The 18,998-nt window shown below is 41.5% G+C and overlaps 1 protein-coding gene across 1 annotated transcript in view; it reads left to right on the plus strand.

Annotated features, from left to right (window-relative positions):
- Window positions 1-3,383: 3,383 nt before the first annotated feature.
- Window positions 3,384-18,998, plus strand: part of LOC145393706 (uncharacterized) — a 35,136-nt gene continuing 19,521 nt past the window's right edge. Inside the window, exons 1-8 of the mRNA XM_080267753.1 lie at window positions 3,384-3,481; window positions 3,844-3,939; window positions 4,478-4,646; window positions 5,867-5,982; window positions 7,425-7,658; window positions 11,811-11,937; window positions 15,170-15,307; window positions 16,437-16,604. Coding sequence (XP_080123879.1) covers window positions 3,384-3,481; window positions 3,844-3,939; window positions 4,478-4,646; window positions 5,867-5,982; window positions 7,425-7,658; window positions 11,811-11,937; window positions 15,170-15,307; window positions 16,437-16,604 — 1,146 coding nt within the window. The remainder of the gene's footprint in view (window positions 3,482-3,843; window positions 3,940-4,477; window positions 4,647-5,866; window positions 5,983-7,424; window positions 7,659-11,810; window positions 11,938-15,169; window positions 15,308-16,436; window positions 16,605-18,998) is intronic.

Here is an 18,998-nt window from a genome sequence, read left to right on the forward strand (position 1 = left end):
TAGGGCCCCTGATAAGAGATAAGGCGTATCTAATCTGAGTAACATGACCACAACGTGGCCACAAGATTCTAGTGGCACCTCAGAAAGCGTTCTGGGCTTACTTGTACGTCGCTCCTGAAGAAACATTTCAAGGTTTTGGTAAGACAGGGAAATTTAGCTACCATTTCTGAACGTTACACAACATCGCGCCACGGCAGGAATATAGTGAGTTGCTTAAGCCAGTGTAGTAGGATGACCACTTCTGAACAATACATCCATACTGCAGGAAAATTATGGACTTTAATTAAGATAGTGCAGTAGGGTGACCATTTCTGCACAGTACAACGCTACAGCTGGAACCGTGTGAGCTTTTGGTAAGACAGTGGAGTAGGGATGCCATTTCTGACCATTACACCGCTACGGAAGGAATACTGTGAGCGCTGGTATGATAGTGAAGTAGGGTAACTGAACGTTATACTACAAAAGCGGTTCTCAAACTGTTAGATTCTGTGGCTCCCCAGACAATAACATCCGTGGCCCCTATCCACATTTTGCGTTGAAGAAGCAAACAAAGCAATGTCACTTGAATGAGTATGTTGCATATGAAACTTTAACAATACTGGTAATTACAGAGACGAAGTGCATGCACTTCAAAAGTGAATTGATAACTCTATGACTGCTAGTACCCTGGCTGCTCAGTGGGGTACCCGAGGCTTAGTCACAAGGGCGCAAGGCATCTTCCACCAGGTATAAAGTAATGATCTTGTGATTTCATCAAGAACTCGAAAACTTCTACTCTGCTGACATACGTAAACTACATGCCAGAAACATCCAAGCAGCTAGTTTCATGATAAGTATAAAGTCCTGTCATCCAAAATTCCATGTGTTATTCTCCCCGGGAATACTGACAAACAAATCATTTCAAGATAAAGAAATTAATCTTGCACTGTTTGCTTTCCATAAGATGGTCGACAGAATGGGGGTCCCTAACTGGTGTTACCTAATAAACCTAAGTATAAAATTCTATATCTAGTGACTCCTGATGCTTGACAAAATGCAATATGGCCCATGTCTGGAAAACACTGTACTTCAGAAACATATATTGGGTTTTCCTGCAATACCGGTACTGCAGTGAAATAAAGTCATCATATTTGGTGGTTACGACACAGGACTACTATGTATTTTGTGACAAGCGTCGTGCAATAGTGTTACTGAACATTACACTGTCACTGCCGGGTAAAAAACGAACCTTTATTTTACAGTGCAGTGTAGCGGAGTCGCCTTTTCTGATCGTTACATCATAATGCAGGAACATTATTACTATTATTATTATTATTAAGATTCGTTAAGCTGTGGAGAATCTGATAGGTCTTTTAACTGCTGATCGATGTGCCTCAGGTGCGGGTGTATAGGACGATTATAAAATTGTTAAAAAATGATGTGGATGGGCAATAAATGAGCTGGACTAATGCAATGGGCATGCAGCTGATGAGCGCGCGCGCGCGCGCGCGCGGTGTGTGTGTGTGTGTGTGTGTGTGTGTGTGTGTGTGTGTGTGTGTGTGTGTGTGTGTGTGTGTGTGTGTAATTTTTGTTAACTGGTAGCAAACAAGTACAGAAAAAAATGACTTTTACAACCTTATAAGATGCATCCATCCATCATCCAATCCTATGTTGCCCCAATGAGAAGCGTAGGAACCCGGGGCTTGGCAAGTTGGTCCTAACATTTAAGATGAGTGACCAGCCTCACTCATCCCTGAGTGGCATCATGTGAGCAATAAACCCCAACCACCCATTGGATATAAACCTACACAGGCTCAATCCGTCTGGAGCGCCTTAATTACCCACTAAACCACCAGGCGCCATAATTTGACTGCAACATATCTTTATCTTTAATCGGTTTTTATTTACTGTGGATTGGTAACACACAAGATCATCATAGGAGACGAGAAAGAAAGAAAGAGAGAGAGAGAGAGAGAGAGAGAGAGAGAGAGAGAGAGATTACTGGGCTGTATTGTGCTATATAATTCATCTCAAGAGGATCAACAGGATCATAGACATCAACTCACAAGTAAAATTCGTCACCCTATCATAAATTCTCTCTCTCTCTCTCTAACCAAGTCTTGGGCCAATCAAATATGCTCTCTCTCTCTCTCTCTCTCTCTAATTACAAAGGATTTCTAATGCTGAAGGGGTCAAGGCAATTTCTAATTCCACCAGTTAAATAATAACGTACTCTTACGAGATATCGATTTAAAAAATATCCTATAAATACGTCATCGATAGTGTTGCTACGTTACATATCCAGAATGTGAAACCCATAAAATATGGTTGTAAAACTATACACATTCTGAATCCACTACAATTATCGTATCATCATCATTTGCACACAATTCATCATGCCGTGGGTAAGAACCGGAACAGGAAAGCAACAAAGTATGAAAATAATCAGGCGCCTATACACTTTGTACTAAGACTTGGGCTAAATTTGCCATCTCTCTATCCTGAATGCTGAGTTATAACAACAGATTTCCACTACAATATGGTGCTACTCACAAAGAAGTGTTATGAAAAAGATGAAGAGTGGTAGTATTGTGTTTTTCTGTCACTGAGTTATAAGAAATAAGCTGCCAAAGGACGAAAACTTTTTCGATTAAAAAAGTACTGAATAGTCAATCCGGTCATACGTACTCATCAATGAAACCTTCGAAATTCTCAGTTAAATTTCACAGGCATATATGTACTGTTCAGTATACTAAATCTGACTAAGCAACTTTCACAGCGCTCATGAGGTGGATACCTTTTCGTCGACTGCCAAGCTAATAAGGGATGCAACTCTGACTATAAGTGCGTCTCCATGCATGCTTCATGTTTGGAGACAGTAGGTGTGGCGGTGTGATTACAAGTCTCGCAATTAGCCACGCAATTATCATCCTTTTGCAGGAAACGTAAATAAGTATGCACACTCACACTCCAAGTTCACACACACACACTAGAGAAAGCTGTTCCAGTGGATTGTAGTACTATTAACTGAAGGGTCGCGCATTCGATCCTACCCAGTGAATACTGTCTGGAACCAGGAGGGGCATCTCATCACAGTGCTAAATGCTTCAGTAGTCTTCTGAATATGGGGAGTACCTTAGCCCTTCACGAGGAAAAAGCAAAACGTACATCATCATTACAACAAACATCAAGATTCTTCTATTTCCAGCAGGTCTCCAATATACTTCCTGTCTCATAAAGGCGACTAATGGGAAGATGATAGCGTAGCTGGGAAATTAACGGTTCCAGAAATTAAAATATACGATAAAAACTCTCCGATGATAGGAAGTTGATAATTTCATTGCTGCATCAGAGTTGCTGCACATCGTCTAACAGTTACTGACACAGTAAAATTATTCCCCAGGATGAAGAAGGGTGACCATGGTAATGTTGGATGGCGGGAGAAATGGGGACGGTGGCGACGCGGTGAGGTGGTGAGGGTGGAGGAGCGGGAGGAGGGCAGGTACTGTATGTTCATTGTTTGTTGTTAAAAACAGTAAATAATTATAAAATAAAAAAAGGTTTGTACATACTATTATCTTCATTCGCAGTTAAACTTTCTTCAGCCGAGCCTCAGCTATGAAAGACTCCATGTTTGTGCTTTCATCTTCACTCATGCAGTTGCTGAACACTTTACAACTTGAGCTTGTGTGAAACATTATTTTCCTAAACTTTCATCTCCACTCATAGAGTTACAGAACAACTTCAGATGAAACCAATGACTACTCAAGCAAATAATATAATACGACCTGACCTGATATTAACTGCTATGGAGACCTGTTTATCGTACAAATTAATCAATATCCTTAACTTCTCCTTCTTCAGGAATGTGGCAGTAGTGAGGAACCCACTCATCATACCCATCGCCATACTAGACATCCTCCTCGCTGCTGCCCTCTGTGCCCTTAACTACTGCCTGAGGTTAGTTCAAGACGGTATTGTTCGTTATCAGCATTTACAGAACTTACTGTTGTTATTTGCATCTACAGAAACTTTCCGGGGTACTGCTGCTTTCTGCATTTATAAAAACATTCTGGGGGTACTGTTGTTACTGATATTTACTGAAACTTTATGGGCCCATAATCGCTATTTACACTAAGAGGAACTTTCCTGTGGCATTGTCGCGACATGCATTAACAGAAATAATCCATCCAACAGCAACAAGAGCTCACCTTTCAGACAATGATGTGGCAACCATTCTTTACAACACAACTAGCACAAAATATAACTCATGTACAATCTACTCTGCTTACACTATAATGCTACACCCTAATATCACATATTTACATCACCTCACAAAACGATCCTTCAATTTCATCAACGAAAAATCTCTGGGACAGTCCAGATAAAGCGGTTCAATTTCTGTCATCCATAAAGTTCATGTGCTCCATGTACGACTCGACACTTGTCCTCTCTGTACCTATCCATCTATGCATTTACCTACTAATTTCACCCCCAGATATGATCCTACCATACGTGAGGACAGCAGTATGATCAGCTGGGGTGGTGTGGTGCTACCTTGTGCTGACCTACCCAGCATATCCTACTCTCTATCTGATTATGCTGTTACCTTCGCACTCCCAGATTCCGTATTCTTTACTTGTGTCATCGTGGTGCCTTGTTGCTTGGTGAGCTTAGCATTTTATTTTATTTATTTTTTCTGAAATTGAGGGAACCACAACTTGAAAGCTACATAAAGTCAAGCTTGCATTCCTCCACCTCTACGACGGGCGCGTAGCACCCGTCTGGCAGCAAACTCTCATCCCTTTTCTGTCCAACTCTCTAATGCAAGAGTTAACCGTTACTCCCAGTCTTTCATTTATGCAACAGGTCAGCTCTGGAACTGTCTCCCTCTGTCTGTATTTCCTCCTGCCTATGATCTCCAGTCTTTCAAACGTAGTGTGTCCAGGCATCTCAAAATGATCGGATCTTGAATTTGGTTCTCTATTGTATTTTGTTTTTCTCTTGGAGGGAACTGTTACTGCGGGCTCATGGCCTTTGGTTCCTTCTTCCTCGCATAAAAAAAAAAAAAAAAAAAGTCCAAATCAAGATTATTTCAATTCGAGATGTCTGGTCATGTGTACGAAAATAAGGCATATTTTAAAGGAAGAGTTTTACTATTTCTTGACCGGATTAGATTCTTGATCATTTAGACTTGCCACATACGAAGATACATTTCAACTTCTATTTCACCTGAAAGCCAACATTCGCTATAACAAAATGAGGAAGACTGCTACTGAAAGAGTATTGGGTAAATACAAACTGGACTGAAGGGGTTAACATGACCTGATCTTTCACTGCAATGAACGAATTCAGGTATTTTATTCAGGCAAACGCTCAATTTTGTTGAGTACATTTCGGCAGTAAAATGGATAACACACTACCGTTTTCCTGCTATTTATGCATTAAAGCAATTTGTTCGCACTAACAGCTAATTTGTTCAGCCGCGAGAAATCCTACCACTCAAAGGATACTCCTTCACTACACTGACGTCCTTTTAATTTTAAAACTGCAAAATCATCGGATGTTTGAACTTGGGAAGGATCTCTAATACTGAATGAAGTAATGAAGGCTATGTGTAGCTCTCCCAGTTCAGAAAGTCTCAAATGACTTGAATAAGACACCTGAAGCTCAGAAGAATAAACTAAAAATTATTCATGAGGATCAAAAGAGTTTAGTAGCACCGAGATGTTGAGGAGGAAAGGAAACAAAAAACGATGCGCAGTTACATTAATAATGATAAAAATAATGAGTAATAATAATAATAATAACAACAATAATAATCATAATAAAATACTATTTCCTCTAACACTTGACCTGCTCTGCCCTGCCCTACGACTCTCTGCAGGTGATTCTGGTGGAGGGAGTGAAGTCACAGTTCCCTAGTCGCAAGAGAAAGGAGGTGGTAGTGGGGCGTCTGAGGCTACCACAGTTTTCCAGAAGGATACCAAGGTTTATATGTAAGTATTGTGGATTTCTCTCTCTCTCTCTCTCTCAATCGTAATCATGGGAATTAAAATGTTCCGGACTGTGGTGGCCTAATCTACGATACTTGCACTTCACATGGGACTATATGGAATTGCCTGTTGAGCTGTACAATATCTGAACCTCTTCTGCATGATGCTCTCTCTATCTATCTCTCAATTTTGGCTATAAAGATCATTTTATGCAGCTTAGCAGAATTATCTTGTCATAACGGAGTTTACTGAACGCTATACAGTATACAATCCCAGTTATATGCAGTTTCCCAGTATTTATTTAGCACTGTTAGCAGCAATGCTGTCAAGAGTGATAGTACCAGGCTTCAAATCCCAATGCGAGTTACTGGAGCCACTTGACCTCAGGTGTCTCTCCACCCTTTATGGGTTGGTAGGTACAAAGAGTGCCTTGGGCAACACCTAGGGGAGGTTACTGTGGTAACCCGGATGATGCAGTGGTCTTGCATCCCAAGGTTGTGGGTAAATAACCTGCCACAGACTCCAAGGCCTACGTTAAGGCGATAAGTACCACGAAGTGCATCATGGCATCAGTTCCCACTTGTACTTTTTACCTTTACATGTAACTCCTCCAACTCAAGAGGGACCTCCTATGCTGAGTAAAATCATCTGGTTGCAGCAAGAATTTAAAATTCATTGTGGTGAAGGGGCTACAGTGGGTGCCACTTGCTTTATCTTTAAATTTACCGTACATCATCATCAATCCAATCTTTATTCACACTTACGTGAGGTACAATCCAAACATGAAAGTGAGGGAACTAGTAACAGCATGCCAAGTTAATATGCCACACAATCAATGAAATCACTGGAATCCTGGTCCCACCACAAAAGGATAATCATCATCCGTGCATATTCTTTTGCATTTTTCTTTACAAAGCCACTTCATATACACTATTTTTTCAGTAGTCCCATTCCCTGCCAGCCCTATAATGAATGCAGTTCACATACATCTTTCTGTATATAATAATCCCCTTCTTAACCACCCCTACTACTGTAAATATTCACTTAACATACATCTCTTTTCAAATAGTAACCCTCTTTTCTGCCCCTCCACTTTATGAGCAGGTGTCAGCAATGAGTGTAATGGTGACAGTACATACTGAAAATCTTAGTATCCATATACCTGCTGGCTGCCTGTCACTCTGAACCCCCAAATTTACTGTATCTTTCTGTATATGTCCACTTAACTTGCACTTTATAAATATAGTAACCTCATTTGCTGCCTTCCCTACAATACAGTAGATGCACCTCACATAAACATTATCTTTTTATAACTACGACTTCCTTCTTGTCCAATCTTACAACACACGCACTTCAATACAGCTTTTCTTAAATAATGAACCACAATAATGTAGATGCAATTCAAATACGGCTTTTAAAACCAATGAACTCCAATCCCTACACAGTAAGCTACCTGGTCGGCGGGTCAGCGACGGGTGTGGTAGTAGCAGTACTGAAGCTACTGATACCGGCCCCCCGCCCACATCTACTGGCCACCTGTAACTCCACCACCCCCGACCCTTGTAATGGTGACCCCACTCCACTGATGTGGCTGCCCGAGGACGTATGCCAGGCTGAAAAGGGGCTCCTACATGAGGCGCTCAGGGGATTCCCATCCTATCATGCTGCTCTTGCTCTCTATGGGTCAGTCTTGTTAACTGTGCCAAACTCAACACCATCACCATCGCTACTACCATTGTCATCATCATCATCATCACTGTTACTACAACTGTCATTATCATCATCATCCCAGCCTTGAATGGATGAGGTAAGGCAAGATCTGATATAAGAGAAAGCACAAATGTGGAACTGTCAAACAACTGTGTGTTTTGTCGTGTTATCTTTTCTCGATACAGGTCAGTCTTTCATTGGTTGTGCATAGCGAACCTAGCATTTCATTCTGGGTAACTTGCAATAATTATACAAAACATTATTTGTCTCTGAATGCTTAATGCAATATTTTTAAAAAGCAAAAGTATCTAATATTTTGGCCGCAAAATTATCAAACTGGTATATCCACCTACTGCTACATGATTATCAGGTGTAATCAGCTGACGAGAACCCACAACCAAAAGGTTAATTCTGTATACCTTTATTAAAGCCTCCCAGTATCAGTGTTCCTTTATGCCAGCCATGACTATTCAAATTCCTCTCTCAACCCCTTCTCTCATTTTTTTTTTTTTTTTGTTCTTCCTACCATCAGAAGATTTCATTCACCAGTGGATAGACTATTTACATGGAAGGGTTTAGATACAGCCTTCATCAACCCTTCCACAATCTCACACACTCATTGCATTTTCTGGTAATCTGTCCAAATATTCATACCATCTCAGTGTACCTTTCCACACCACCACATGCACACCTTCCATTCTTTTTTCCATACCAAAATTTTCATACATCCTACCTAAAATTCTAAGCCTAACTGTTACTTTAACTAGCTTGGAGTGAGATCAGTATTACATTTTCCTACTCAATATTCTAACTCCTCCATTTCAGTACTATATATTAACTGCTGAAGACAATGCAACTCCAGACTAAACACATTTAAGAGCTCTTGCAGGGTCAAATTTTGGATAACAAAAAGAAATATTTTCATTATTCTACAAACAATATATTTGATTTGTAAGTGTCCTATACTTCCCCAGCATGGGCTCCCATCCACTCTAAAACATATTGTACCATCATAAAGTTTATAAAGGCTTCAACATGCTTGCATGCATCAGCCTTGGTCACCTAATGGTGGCTCTCCACGCTGCTCAATCTCTGGCAGCCTCCCTATTCCGTCCCTCATCTCTGAGGTCAAACTCTATGAGTTTGTCTCATGTCCTTTTCAGTCTGCCTCATGCAACCCTACCCCTGATGTTCACATTTCTCACTTCCTGCATCCAAACACTCTCCACAAACTCAAACCATCTCAATCTACCCCTCCTCATCACAACGCCAATACACTCCAGTCCCATCCTTCCTCTCAACTCTTCAATGTAAACCGAGCTCCCCCAGGCGTTGCATTCAAGGACGTACCATACATCCACCTTTATCACTCATCTCTGTACTCCTGAGTCTATGCATATCCTCTTTCTTTATTGCCAAAGTCTCACTATCATACAGCATTACACTCCTAACACAAGATGCATACAAAGATCTCTTAGCACAAAGGGAGAGCTCTCTCAATGTCAGGAGGGGCAGCAGCTTTCTGAACTTCCTCAAAACACTCCTCACTCTAGCCACACAGGTAGCTCCAGTCCCACCTCCAGCACATAACCTGCCCTCAAGTAACAAAACTCATTCACACACTCAAGAGACTCACCAGCAAGATCAATCCTGTCATGCCTGACAATCTCGATTTGCTCTCCCCAACACACTGCACACACAAAATCAACGTTATATTGCAGTCTACCTCTAATACCACTACATCTCTTATGCACCCACTTATCACAAAGACTGCACAACATGGAGTTACTTCCCACACCCTTATGGCAAACTGCACATGGTCTGCTTTGAAAGTACCACCACCAGCCATAGATATCACCATCTTTGTTTTATTCACATTTACTCTCAAACCCTTGTGCCCCATTCAGTCTGTCCACTAAATCATTCCTCTGCCTCCCTTCCACGCTCTGCAATTAACACCAAGTCATCAGCATACATCTCCCACGGGAGTCCATTTCTGAAACCACGTGCGAGTGCTTCAAGCACCATGACTAACAAGGCGCTCACACTCATAATTACTGGGTATATTCAGCTGAAGAGAACCCACACTGGCTGTATACTGTATCACTATTATAGCTCATTGACCTTCTGAAGCTAAAGACCTCACAGTTGGGGATTATTTTGATATGAAAGGCATACAGCTCAAAGCAAAAGCTTGTGCCGACACACAATTCACCCTTATTATTATATGAGCAAACCACATATTATAACAAGGTACATAAAGTCATCCCCACAATCATTACCAGACCCTTTTTAACATCCCTCCTCCAGACACTTCTACACTAACAATGAATACACACCTACACAACCACTTCATGCACGGGGCCATATGACACTTCGATAAGAACACTACACTAAAAACCTCTCCCCTCTCCCCTTCCAACATACACTCAATGGAGGCATCATTAAATAGAACTGATCAAGTTCACCTCACTAGGTTAGATCAGGACACTATCCAGCCCTCCTATGCTACCAACCTAGATATAGGTCGGGTGGAGTCACAGACAACCCATGCCCCACTTGTATATTATGTCCAAGTGTCAATATGCATAATGGAGCACTGCACAGCACACAATACACTAAGATGTGGCTTAACATAAATGGCGCAGAGAACCTAGGGGACAACCAAACAAGGGTGGTTGCTTATATGCAACTGATGGGTCCACTCCATCAGACAGACCAGGATTAAGCAGTAGGGACAACTAAAATTACCTGAATTGTTTACGTCCAATAGGACATGTAATACTGAATGGAAGTATCATTGTTTTTTTATTCATCATCTAATCAGTGTTGCCCCATGAGGAGCAGCCTGAGGATAGGCAAGTTGGTCCTGACACTTAAGAGTGACCAGCCTCACTCAGTGGCATTACAGGAGCAATAAACCCCAACCACCCCTTGGATGTAAGCCTGCACCAGCTCAATCCGATTGGGGTGCCTTAATAACCCACTAAACCACCAGGTACCATAATATGGTTAAATGGTTACCACCCAGTGTAGTATATGGTTTCCTGGTGTACAGAAAACCACTTAGCTTGTCATTCAGTATAGAATCACGCATAGACGAAGGAAGAGGAAAGAATGAAAGAAATAAAGACAGAAAATGAAGGAAGTAGGAAAGGAAAGGGCAGGCACCCAAGAGCAGCACTACATCAAGTGAGTGGATGGTGAGCACCATATTGTATTTAAGTACGTATTAACAAGGTAAAAGAACTAAGATTTGAAGTAATACTTTAAGTTGTTTTACAGTAAAGATATCTACGTCCCATCTGACCTAGTTATACTGCAAATTAGAATGCAAAGATTATGCTTTGTCTACTTTAAATTAACTTAAAATTGCTCTCTATCTTGTAGTCATCTACAACAAGACAATGAGACACTACACTAGATTATGGTGCTGCTCTTCATGAGGTGCTATGAAAGGATTTCCAGCTGTACTTTCTTATTTTGCATATGTCCCTCTTCTTTCTTTTCTTCATTCTTTCCTCTTCTTTTTGCCTATGGGTAATTCTACACTGTGACAACCCAAATGGTTTCCTGTACATCAGGAAACCATTCACTACGCTGGGTGGTAACCATATAACCAAATTATGGCGCCTGGTGGTTCAGTGGGTAAGTAAGGTGCTCCAATCGGATTGAGCCTGTGTAGGTTTATATCTAAGGGGTGGTTGGGGTTTATTGCTCACATAATGCCACTCAGGGATAAGTGAGGCTGGTCACTCATCTTAAATGTCAGGACGAACTTGCCTAGCCCCAGGTTCCTACGGTCCTCATGGGGCGACATAGGATAGGATGATGGATGTATGGATGGATGTATGCTATTAAAAAAAAAAAAAAAAAAAGCTGCCAAGTCAAGGTGAACAAACTACTGCAGTGTACAAATTGTTCTGCAACGTGATGTACCAACACGCGATACACATCTGCCAGACGATGTCAGCCTATTTGAGACCAGGTTAGTCTGCAACTTAGGACCTTTTCTGCAACATGTTATACTAATATGTGATATCCAACCCCCAGGGGAGTGTGGACATGGGCATACTTAAGCATCAGTGTGAGACGGGTGGTGGGTGTGAGGGGTGGTGCGTTGGTGGTGACAGGTGTTGGGGTGTGGGTGATGGCAGGTATAGGGGCCATACACCCATATCTCACCCACAATGCCACACCCGCACAGCTCCTGGCCGGAGCTGTTATTGGAACACTGGCGGCCCTTGGTATGGTAAGTTTGGTTCAGTTATTTGGCAATGCTGAATGTATTGCTCTGTCACGGTGACAACCAGTTACCAGTATATAGGGAATAAAATGTTAAAAAGAACTGGATGTACAAAGTTTCATATCGTACTGTATATAAGGACTCCAACGCACCTGAGAGTATCATATCATATCATTTATAAAGGCTACAACATGCTTGCATGCATTGGCCTTGGTCCCCTAATGGTGGCTCTCCACGCAGCTTGATCTTGGTAGCCTCGCTATTCAGTCCCTTATCCCTGAGGTCACACTCTATGCCTTTGTCTCGGGTCTTTTGTGGCCTGCCTCTTGCAACCCTACCCTCGACGTTCACACCTCTCACCTTTCGCACCCAAATGTCATCTTCCATCCTCTCAACATGCCCAAACCACCTCAATCTACCCCTCCTTATCACAACACCAATACAATCAAGTCCCAGCCTTCCTCTTAACTCTTCATTTGCAATCCTAGACCTCTAGGCCTCACGGATGCACTACACATCCATCTAATTATTATCATTTCTTTATGTTTGAGTCTATGAATATCCTCTTCCTTTACTGCCCAGGTCTCATTATCATACTGCATTGCACTCCTAACACAAGCTGCATACAAAGATCCTTTGGCATGGAGGGAGAACCCTCTCAATGTTTGGACAGGCAACACAGAGTATGTGGGAAACTAAAAGCAAAATCTTTAAACAAGCTGTAAAGTTTTGCAAAGGATGTACAATTCCACAGCAATGGGTCACATCATAGGACAATGTTGGTATAAAGTAACTCCACTAATTTTGCATGGCACAGATATGGCCAGATTTTTGTAAGAAATGCTATGGAATGAATGAAAAAATGGCAGAAGCACATCAGAACAAAGTTGTATGGGGACAGTTCTGTCATGGTCATCTCATCAGAGGGTTCCCAGAAGGAAGCAAGGCCTTGGAAATTATAATGATTTACTCGTGTGTACAAATTACTGTGTTGTGATTATATATTTAAGCTCAAACTTTATGAATATGGAACATGGCCGAAGTTCTATCTATCTATTGCCAGATGCCTTAATGCCAAAAGGGGTGACCATAAACAAATCACCTCAATGTCACCCGGTTCCCTTCCATTTCACTGCCGTGCTCCCAGCTCACCCCCCTCTCTCATGTACTTCACTCAATTCCTCCACCTCATCCTTGGCCTCCCCCTCCCTCTCCCCTTCTCCACCTCACTCACATACACTCTCCTCATTAGCCTCTCGCTCTCCACATGATCAAACTACCTCAATGTATTTCTAACACTTTCTATCATTTCCACATCCACACCACAACACTCCTTCACTTCCTCGTTTGTCATTCTCTCTCTCCATGTAACTCCACATGCTCCTCTCAAATAACTTATTTCCACTGTTCTCACTCTTGACTTTGTGTCCCTTCAACAAGGTACAAGCTTCACTTCCATATGTTAGAGTTGGTATCACAATACCGACATGCAGCGACTTTTTTACTCCCATGCTCATTTCCCTGTTTCTTATCAATGCTGTCAAAGAACCAGCAGCCTTTCTTCTTCATACCCTTTCCAGCACTTCACCCTCCGTAACTTCTATCCTTACTCATCACACTACCTATGTACTTAAATGCACTCACATTTTCCATTTCCTCATCATCCAACCTCATTGTACATCCAGTGACTTCATTTCTCTCGAAGACCATTACTTTATTCTTCCCTACATTCACTTTTACATTCGGTTTCTTACACACTCTTCCAAACTCATTCACCAAGCCTTGCAGTTCCCCTTCTTCTTCACTTAACAATGTACAGTATCATCTGCAAACACTAGTCCAGGGAGTTTCTAAACATTGCCCTCTCTCATCAAAGTTGTCTCAACATCCACTGCCCTACTTTGTATCTCTTTTATAACCCCATCTATATTCAGACTGAACAACCATGGAGACACGACATTCAAAAAGAAAAATTCGCTCAATTCACTATCCACATACACTGCAGCCTTAACCCATCATACATACTCTTCACAGCATTCAACAACTTCTCATTTACTCCATACATCAGTGGTTCCCAACCATTTCTAATTCTCACCCCCCCTCTCACTGAATGACATGTTCTCTGCGTCCCCCTTCCTCAAATACCGTATTTTACTGGCATAGCTGGCACATGTCAATATATATCATAGATTCTTAATCTTTGAAATTGTTTATATATTCAGATAACTAGATTTCTTATTCATATCTGAAATATTTTCTCCTTATTTAGAAATTACTGAATTCAATCAAAATTCATAGTTTTCAAATATAATTTCCCTCTTTATCAAGCCTTCGTGCCCCCCCAGGCAGCCCTTTGTGCCCCCCTAGGGGGGCGCGCCCCACAGGTTGGAAACTACTGCCATACATTCTTAATATTTTCCACATTCCTTGTCTATCCACTCTGTCATATGCTTTCTCCAAATCCATGAAGGCTGCATACACCTTCTTTCCCTTCTCTAGAAACTTTTCCACTAAAGACCTATGAATGAATATCTGATCTATGAAACCTCTTCCCTTCCTACAATCTCCCTGTTCTTCACCAACTAATTCCTCTGTTATTTCCTTAACTCTGTCAATAAATATCCTACCATACACTTTTCCTATTACACGAAGAAGACAAATGTCTCTATCATGACCACACGCTTCTTTTTCACCTTTTCCTTTGTACAGGGAAACAATTATACCTGACTTTCAATCCTCCGGGACTCATCTTCCTCCCAGGCCAATCTACAAATCTTCCATATCCATTCTACTACTATCTCTCCCCCATGCTTCAGCATTTCACCACACACTCCATCAATTCCTGGGGCTTTCCCCATTTTGACTTTCTTCACTGCTTCCACTACTTCCATCCTATTGATTTTCCAAGACAACACATGACCGAATTTTTAAATTAGAAACCTGGTGATTTAGTTGTAGATCATTCAAGATCGAGGTGTGAGGAATGCCTTACACAGAGTGGTTTTATCTATCAAACCATAACTGAAGATTTTTCTGACATTAAAAATCCTGCTAGGGAAGTTTGCTGGTCTCCTACCCTTCAAATGCTCTGGAGTACAATTATCTAGCCTTCAGCCTCAGTATGCCCTGAGGATATTGGACTGACCTTTTTTTTTTTTTTTACCTGTTACCAGTTATAAACTGTACTGACAATGTTATCTTACTGCAAATCCCTCTCTCTCTCTCATCTCACCATCAGGTATATGGGGTAATGAATGGGTTTTATGAAAGAGCATGGCGGATGCGAGTGCTACAGACTGACGCAGACGGAGGGGGAAGGAACAGTCAGCTCCTGCCTTTGGTGCCACTCAGTGGGTCACCAGACATAACACATATGGTAAACAACTCTCACATCTTTCCACAAATATGACTGGAGTGTTTGAGTATTAAAACCATGCCTGCATAACTTATTTATGCTTCACTGGACTCATTCTTACAAACAGTATTGTGTTGTACAATCGCCTCCACTTCCAAGTACTACAGGTGAAGTGTTGGGATCTTATATGTCACAAGTGGACTTGCTTACATCTTACACCTACTGTTATTTGATTACTGTATTGGGCTTGTTCCAATGAAGAAAATGTGAGACATAAACAAATACACTAGTGCCTGAAAGGGCTTCAACATGCCAAATCCTGTAGTACTTAGAGGTGAAGGCAGTTGAACTGTTCATCATTCAGACCCTGAAAATTCTCTTTAAAATCAGGAACCTCTCGAATGACACAATAATTGATATGTAAAATGTACTGCACTGCTATGGCAATTCAACATCCAGTAATGGACTGCATATTTATCTGCTGGGATGGTGTAATACATTACCTGAAGTTTACTACATGAATACTGTACTCAAGTTTAACTTCACTTCTTCAGAACCCCTCCAGCCAAACTTAATATCTTTGTTATGGTACAGTATATCTGCAGGGCTCATACTGCAGTTCTCCTTGTCTGAGCTGTTCATTTTGCCTGTCTCTGTATGCTAACCAACCCTATCTCCCTACTTCTTCTAAGGTGACTCTACACTGAATGACAAACCAAATGGTTTCCAGTAACAATGGAAAGTATTTACAGCACTGGGTGGTAACTATATAGCGAAATAACAGTGCAACGTGGAGTCTACTATGGTGCCCCCTGGTAATTGGATGGAGGGACACAAACACGGCATCCACTGAGGAACCTAACCTTTATATTCTTCCTTGCGCCTTGCTTTGACAAGGTGTTGTCCACAGCAAGGGTACATTGGTCTGCTGCAAGGGATGGCCCTGCAAGGGTAACTGATTGCCTGTGGTTGATCAGTCTGCCCAGCCAAACATACCAGGGTCAATCTACTAATACTACCCACCCCATGTACAACAGCAGAAATAGGATGATGACAAAAATGACAATGATATTAGCAACAGAAATACAATGACAACAATGATAATGATGATGGCGGTGGTGGCGACAAAATTCTCCTCTTCCTTCTACAGGTAAAGACAAAATCCCAGAATGCACAAAGAGGAGGAGGAGGTGTGGAGCTTCAGCTGTCTGAGAGTGAGCTTGATGACAGCAGTGATGAGGAAGAGTTCACCTACAACACCCTGGCTCTAAACTTAGATTCCTTCCCCATCATCCCTCGTGCTACGACACTACCAAGGGTAGGACATTGTGTCCTTGTTTCTCTTCTCCCCTGTTACTGTTATTGCATTCTTCTCTCCTTTATTCCTAAAGCTTGGGCTTTATTTCTGTGCCAGTGTTACAGTTTCTGTTTTATTAATCAATGTCAGACTGGCAGAAGTGTGATCATGAATGCATATATAGTACTGTGTAAAAAAAAAAAAAAAAAAAAAAAAAAAAAAAAAAAAAATGCAGCTGATTGCATCAGCCATAGAAGAATAAAGAACTAGACCTGATAATGAAAGTTGTTAGTAGGAAAGAACAGCAAATGATAAGATGGAATTTGGATTTATGCTATATATATATATATATATATATATTTTTTATGTGTCCGACTCTGGGCATAGGCTTCACAGCCTGCTATCAAGGCCCAGCAGTCCTCCTACATACCATACACCTCTACATGTCACCACTTCGGCGCTAACACCCACCGTCCATATTGAATACATGCTAGGGCTGTCTCATACAGGACTGGTGTATTGGTATTAGCGGAGGTATTTTTACGACATGTCGGCGGGTCTTCTGGTGGATCAGTAAAGCCTGATTTAATGAAATTCAAATCCTTAAACTGTTCCCTGCCCCAGCCAGGATTCGAACCTGGGTCCATTTACGGACTTAAAGGCTTTCTTGATGATAGACATAAAAGGACACTGAATTATAAGATAAGTGGAGATGTTACCGGCAAAGTGGGAAACCCATCATCGTACAGAATGCCTAAAACTTCAAGGTATAAAATAAAATCATCTGTACAAATTTCCTAGGTATTCAGTACATTACTGAGTGTGTTATAGGCAACATGTGAAACAACCAAACTGCAGCAAACAGGAAAACTGTGAAATCAGTCATTTCATTTACACTGAATTAATTTAGGTCAGGCTGGGATAATCTAGGTTAAGTATAGGTTATATTAGGCTAGGTTAGAAAGGTTGGGTTAGGTTAGAAAAATGCTTAACATAATTTAGCGTTCTTCTAAATTAACCTAACTTAACCTAGCCTAAACTAATTTAAATTTAACAGAGATTATCCCAGCCTAACCCCATGTTGTCCATTATACCTCACATTGCCAAAAAAATGCTAGACATTCTATAGAATACCTAGGTATTCTATTAAAATCCCTTGTTAAAGTATACAAGGTAAGAAATAAGTTCATTTCACATGTTGCCAAAAAATTGCTAGACATTCTATAGAATACCTAGGCATTCTATACAATACCTAATTTCACACAATGCCGGTAACAGAGAGAATGGAAAATGAAAATGGGTGAAGAGATCCAAGTGTGCATGTGCAGGGTACAACACCAAGATGTAAACCAATTCATTTAATTTTTGAAGGCTCCAAAATGCTTGCATGTGTTGGCCTTGGTCACCCACTGGTGACTCTCCATGCTGCTCAATCTCTGGCAGCTTCCCTATTTAATCCCTTATCCATGAGGTTACACTCAATGACCTCGTCCTAGGTCTTTTTCGGTCTACCTCTTGCTACCCTATCCCCCACATTAACACTTCTCACACTCTGCATCCAATTATCATCCTCCATCCTCTTCACATGCCCAAATCATCTCAATCTACTCCTCCTCATCACAACACCAGTACACTCCAGTCCCATCCTACCACTCAACTCATCCATCGTAAATTTAGCTTCCCCAGGTCTCGTACTCAGGGACGCACTGCACATCTGCCTAATCATTGCCATTTCCGTACGTCTGAGCCTGCGAATATCCTCTTTCTTTACTGCCCAGGTCGCACTACCATACAGCATTACACTCCTAACATGTCACGTACAAAAATCCCTTAGCATGGAGGGACAGCCCTCTCAATGTCAGGAGAGGCAAAAGCTCCCTGATCTTCTTCCAACCACTCCTCACTCTAGCCACAGAACTAGCTCCAGTCCCACCTCCAGCACAGAACATACCTCCCAAATAACAACACTTCCAAACACACAAGAGACTTACCAGCAAGTTCAATCTTTTCACACCTGGCAATCTCCACAGGCTCTCCCCAACACACTGCACACATGAAATCGGTGTTATCTTGCAGTTTACCTCTAACACCATTACATCTTTTATGCACCCACTTATGACAAACACTGCACAAGATGGAATTACTTCCCATGCCCTCATGGCAAATCGCACATGGCCACTCCCCCTCTTCATTGACAGTCCTGCCCCAAGCCCTACATACCATTGCTTGTGTTTTATCTGAATTTACTCTTAAGCTCTTGTGCCCCATACCCTCTCTCCATTTCTTAAATCTTCATTCTCTGCAATCAACACCAAATCATCATCATACAACATCTCCCACAAGAGTCCATTTCTGAAGTCATGTGAGAGAGCTTCAAGTACCATAATAAATGTCATGGGGCTCAAGACTGACCCA

This window comes from Coenobita brevimanus, chromosome 25, assembly GCF_032717465.1.
Source record: "Coenobita brevimanus isolate Jiangsu-jjx chromosome 25, ASM3271746v2, whole genome shotgun sequence".
NCBI classification, from domain to species: Eukaryota; Metazoa; Arthropoda; class Malacostraca; order Decapoda; family Coenobitidae; genus Coenobita; species Coenobita brevimanus.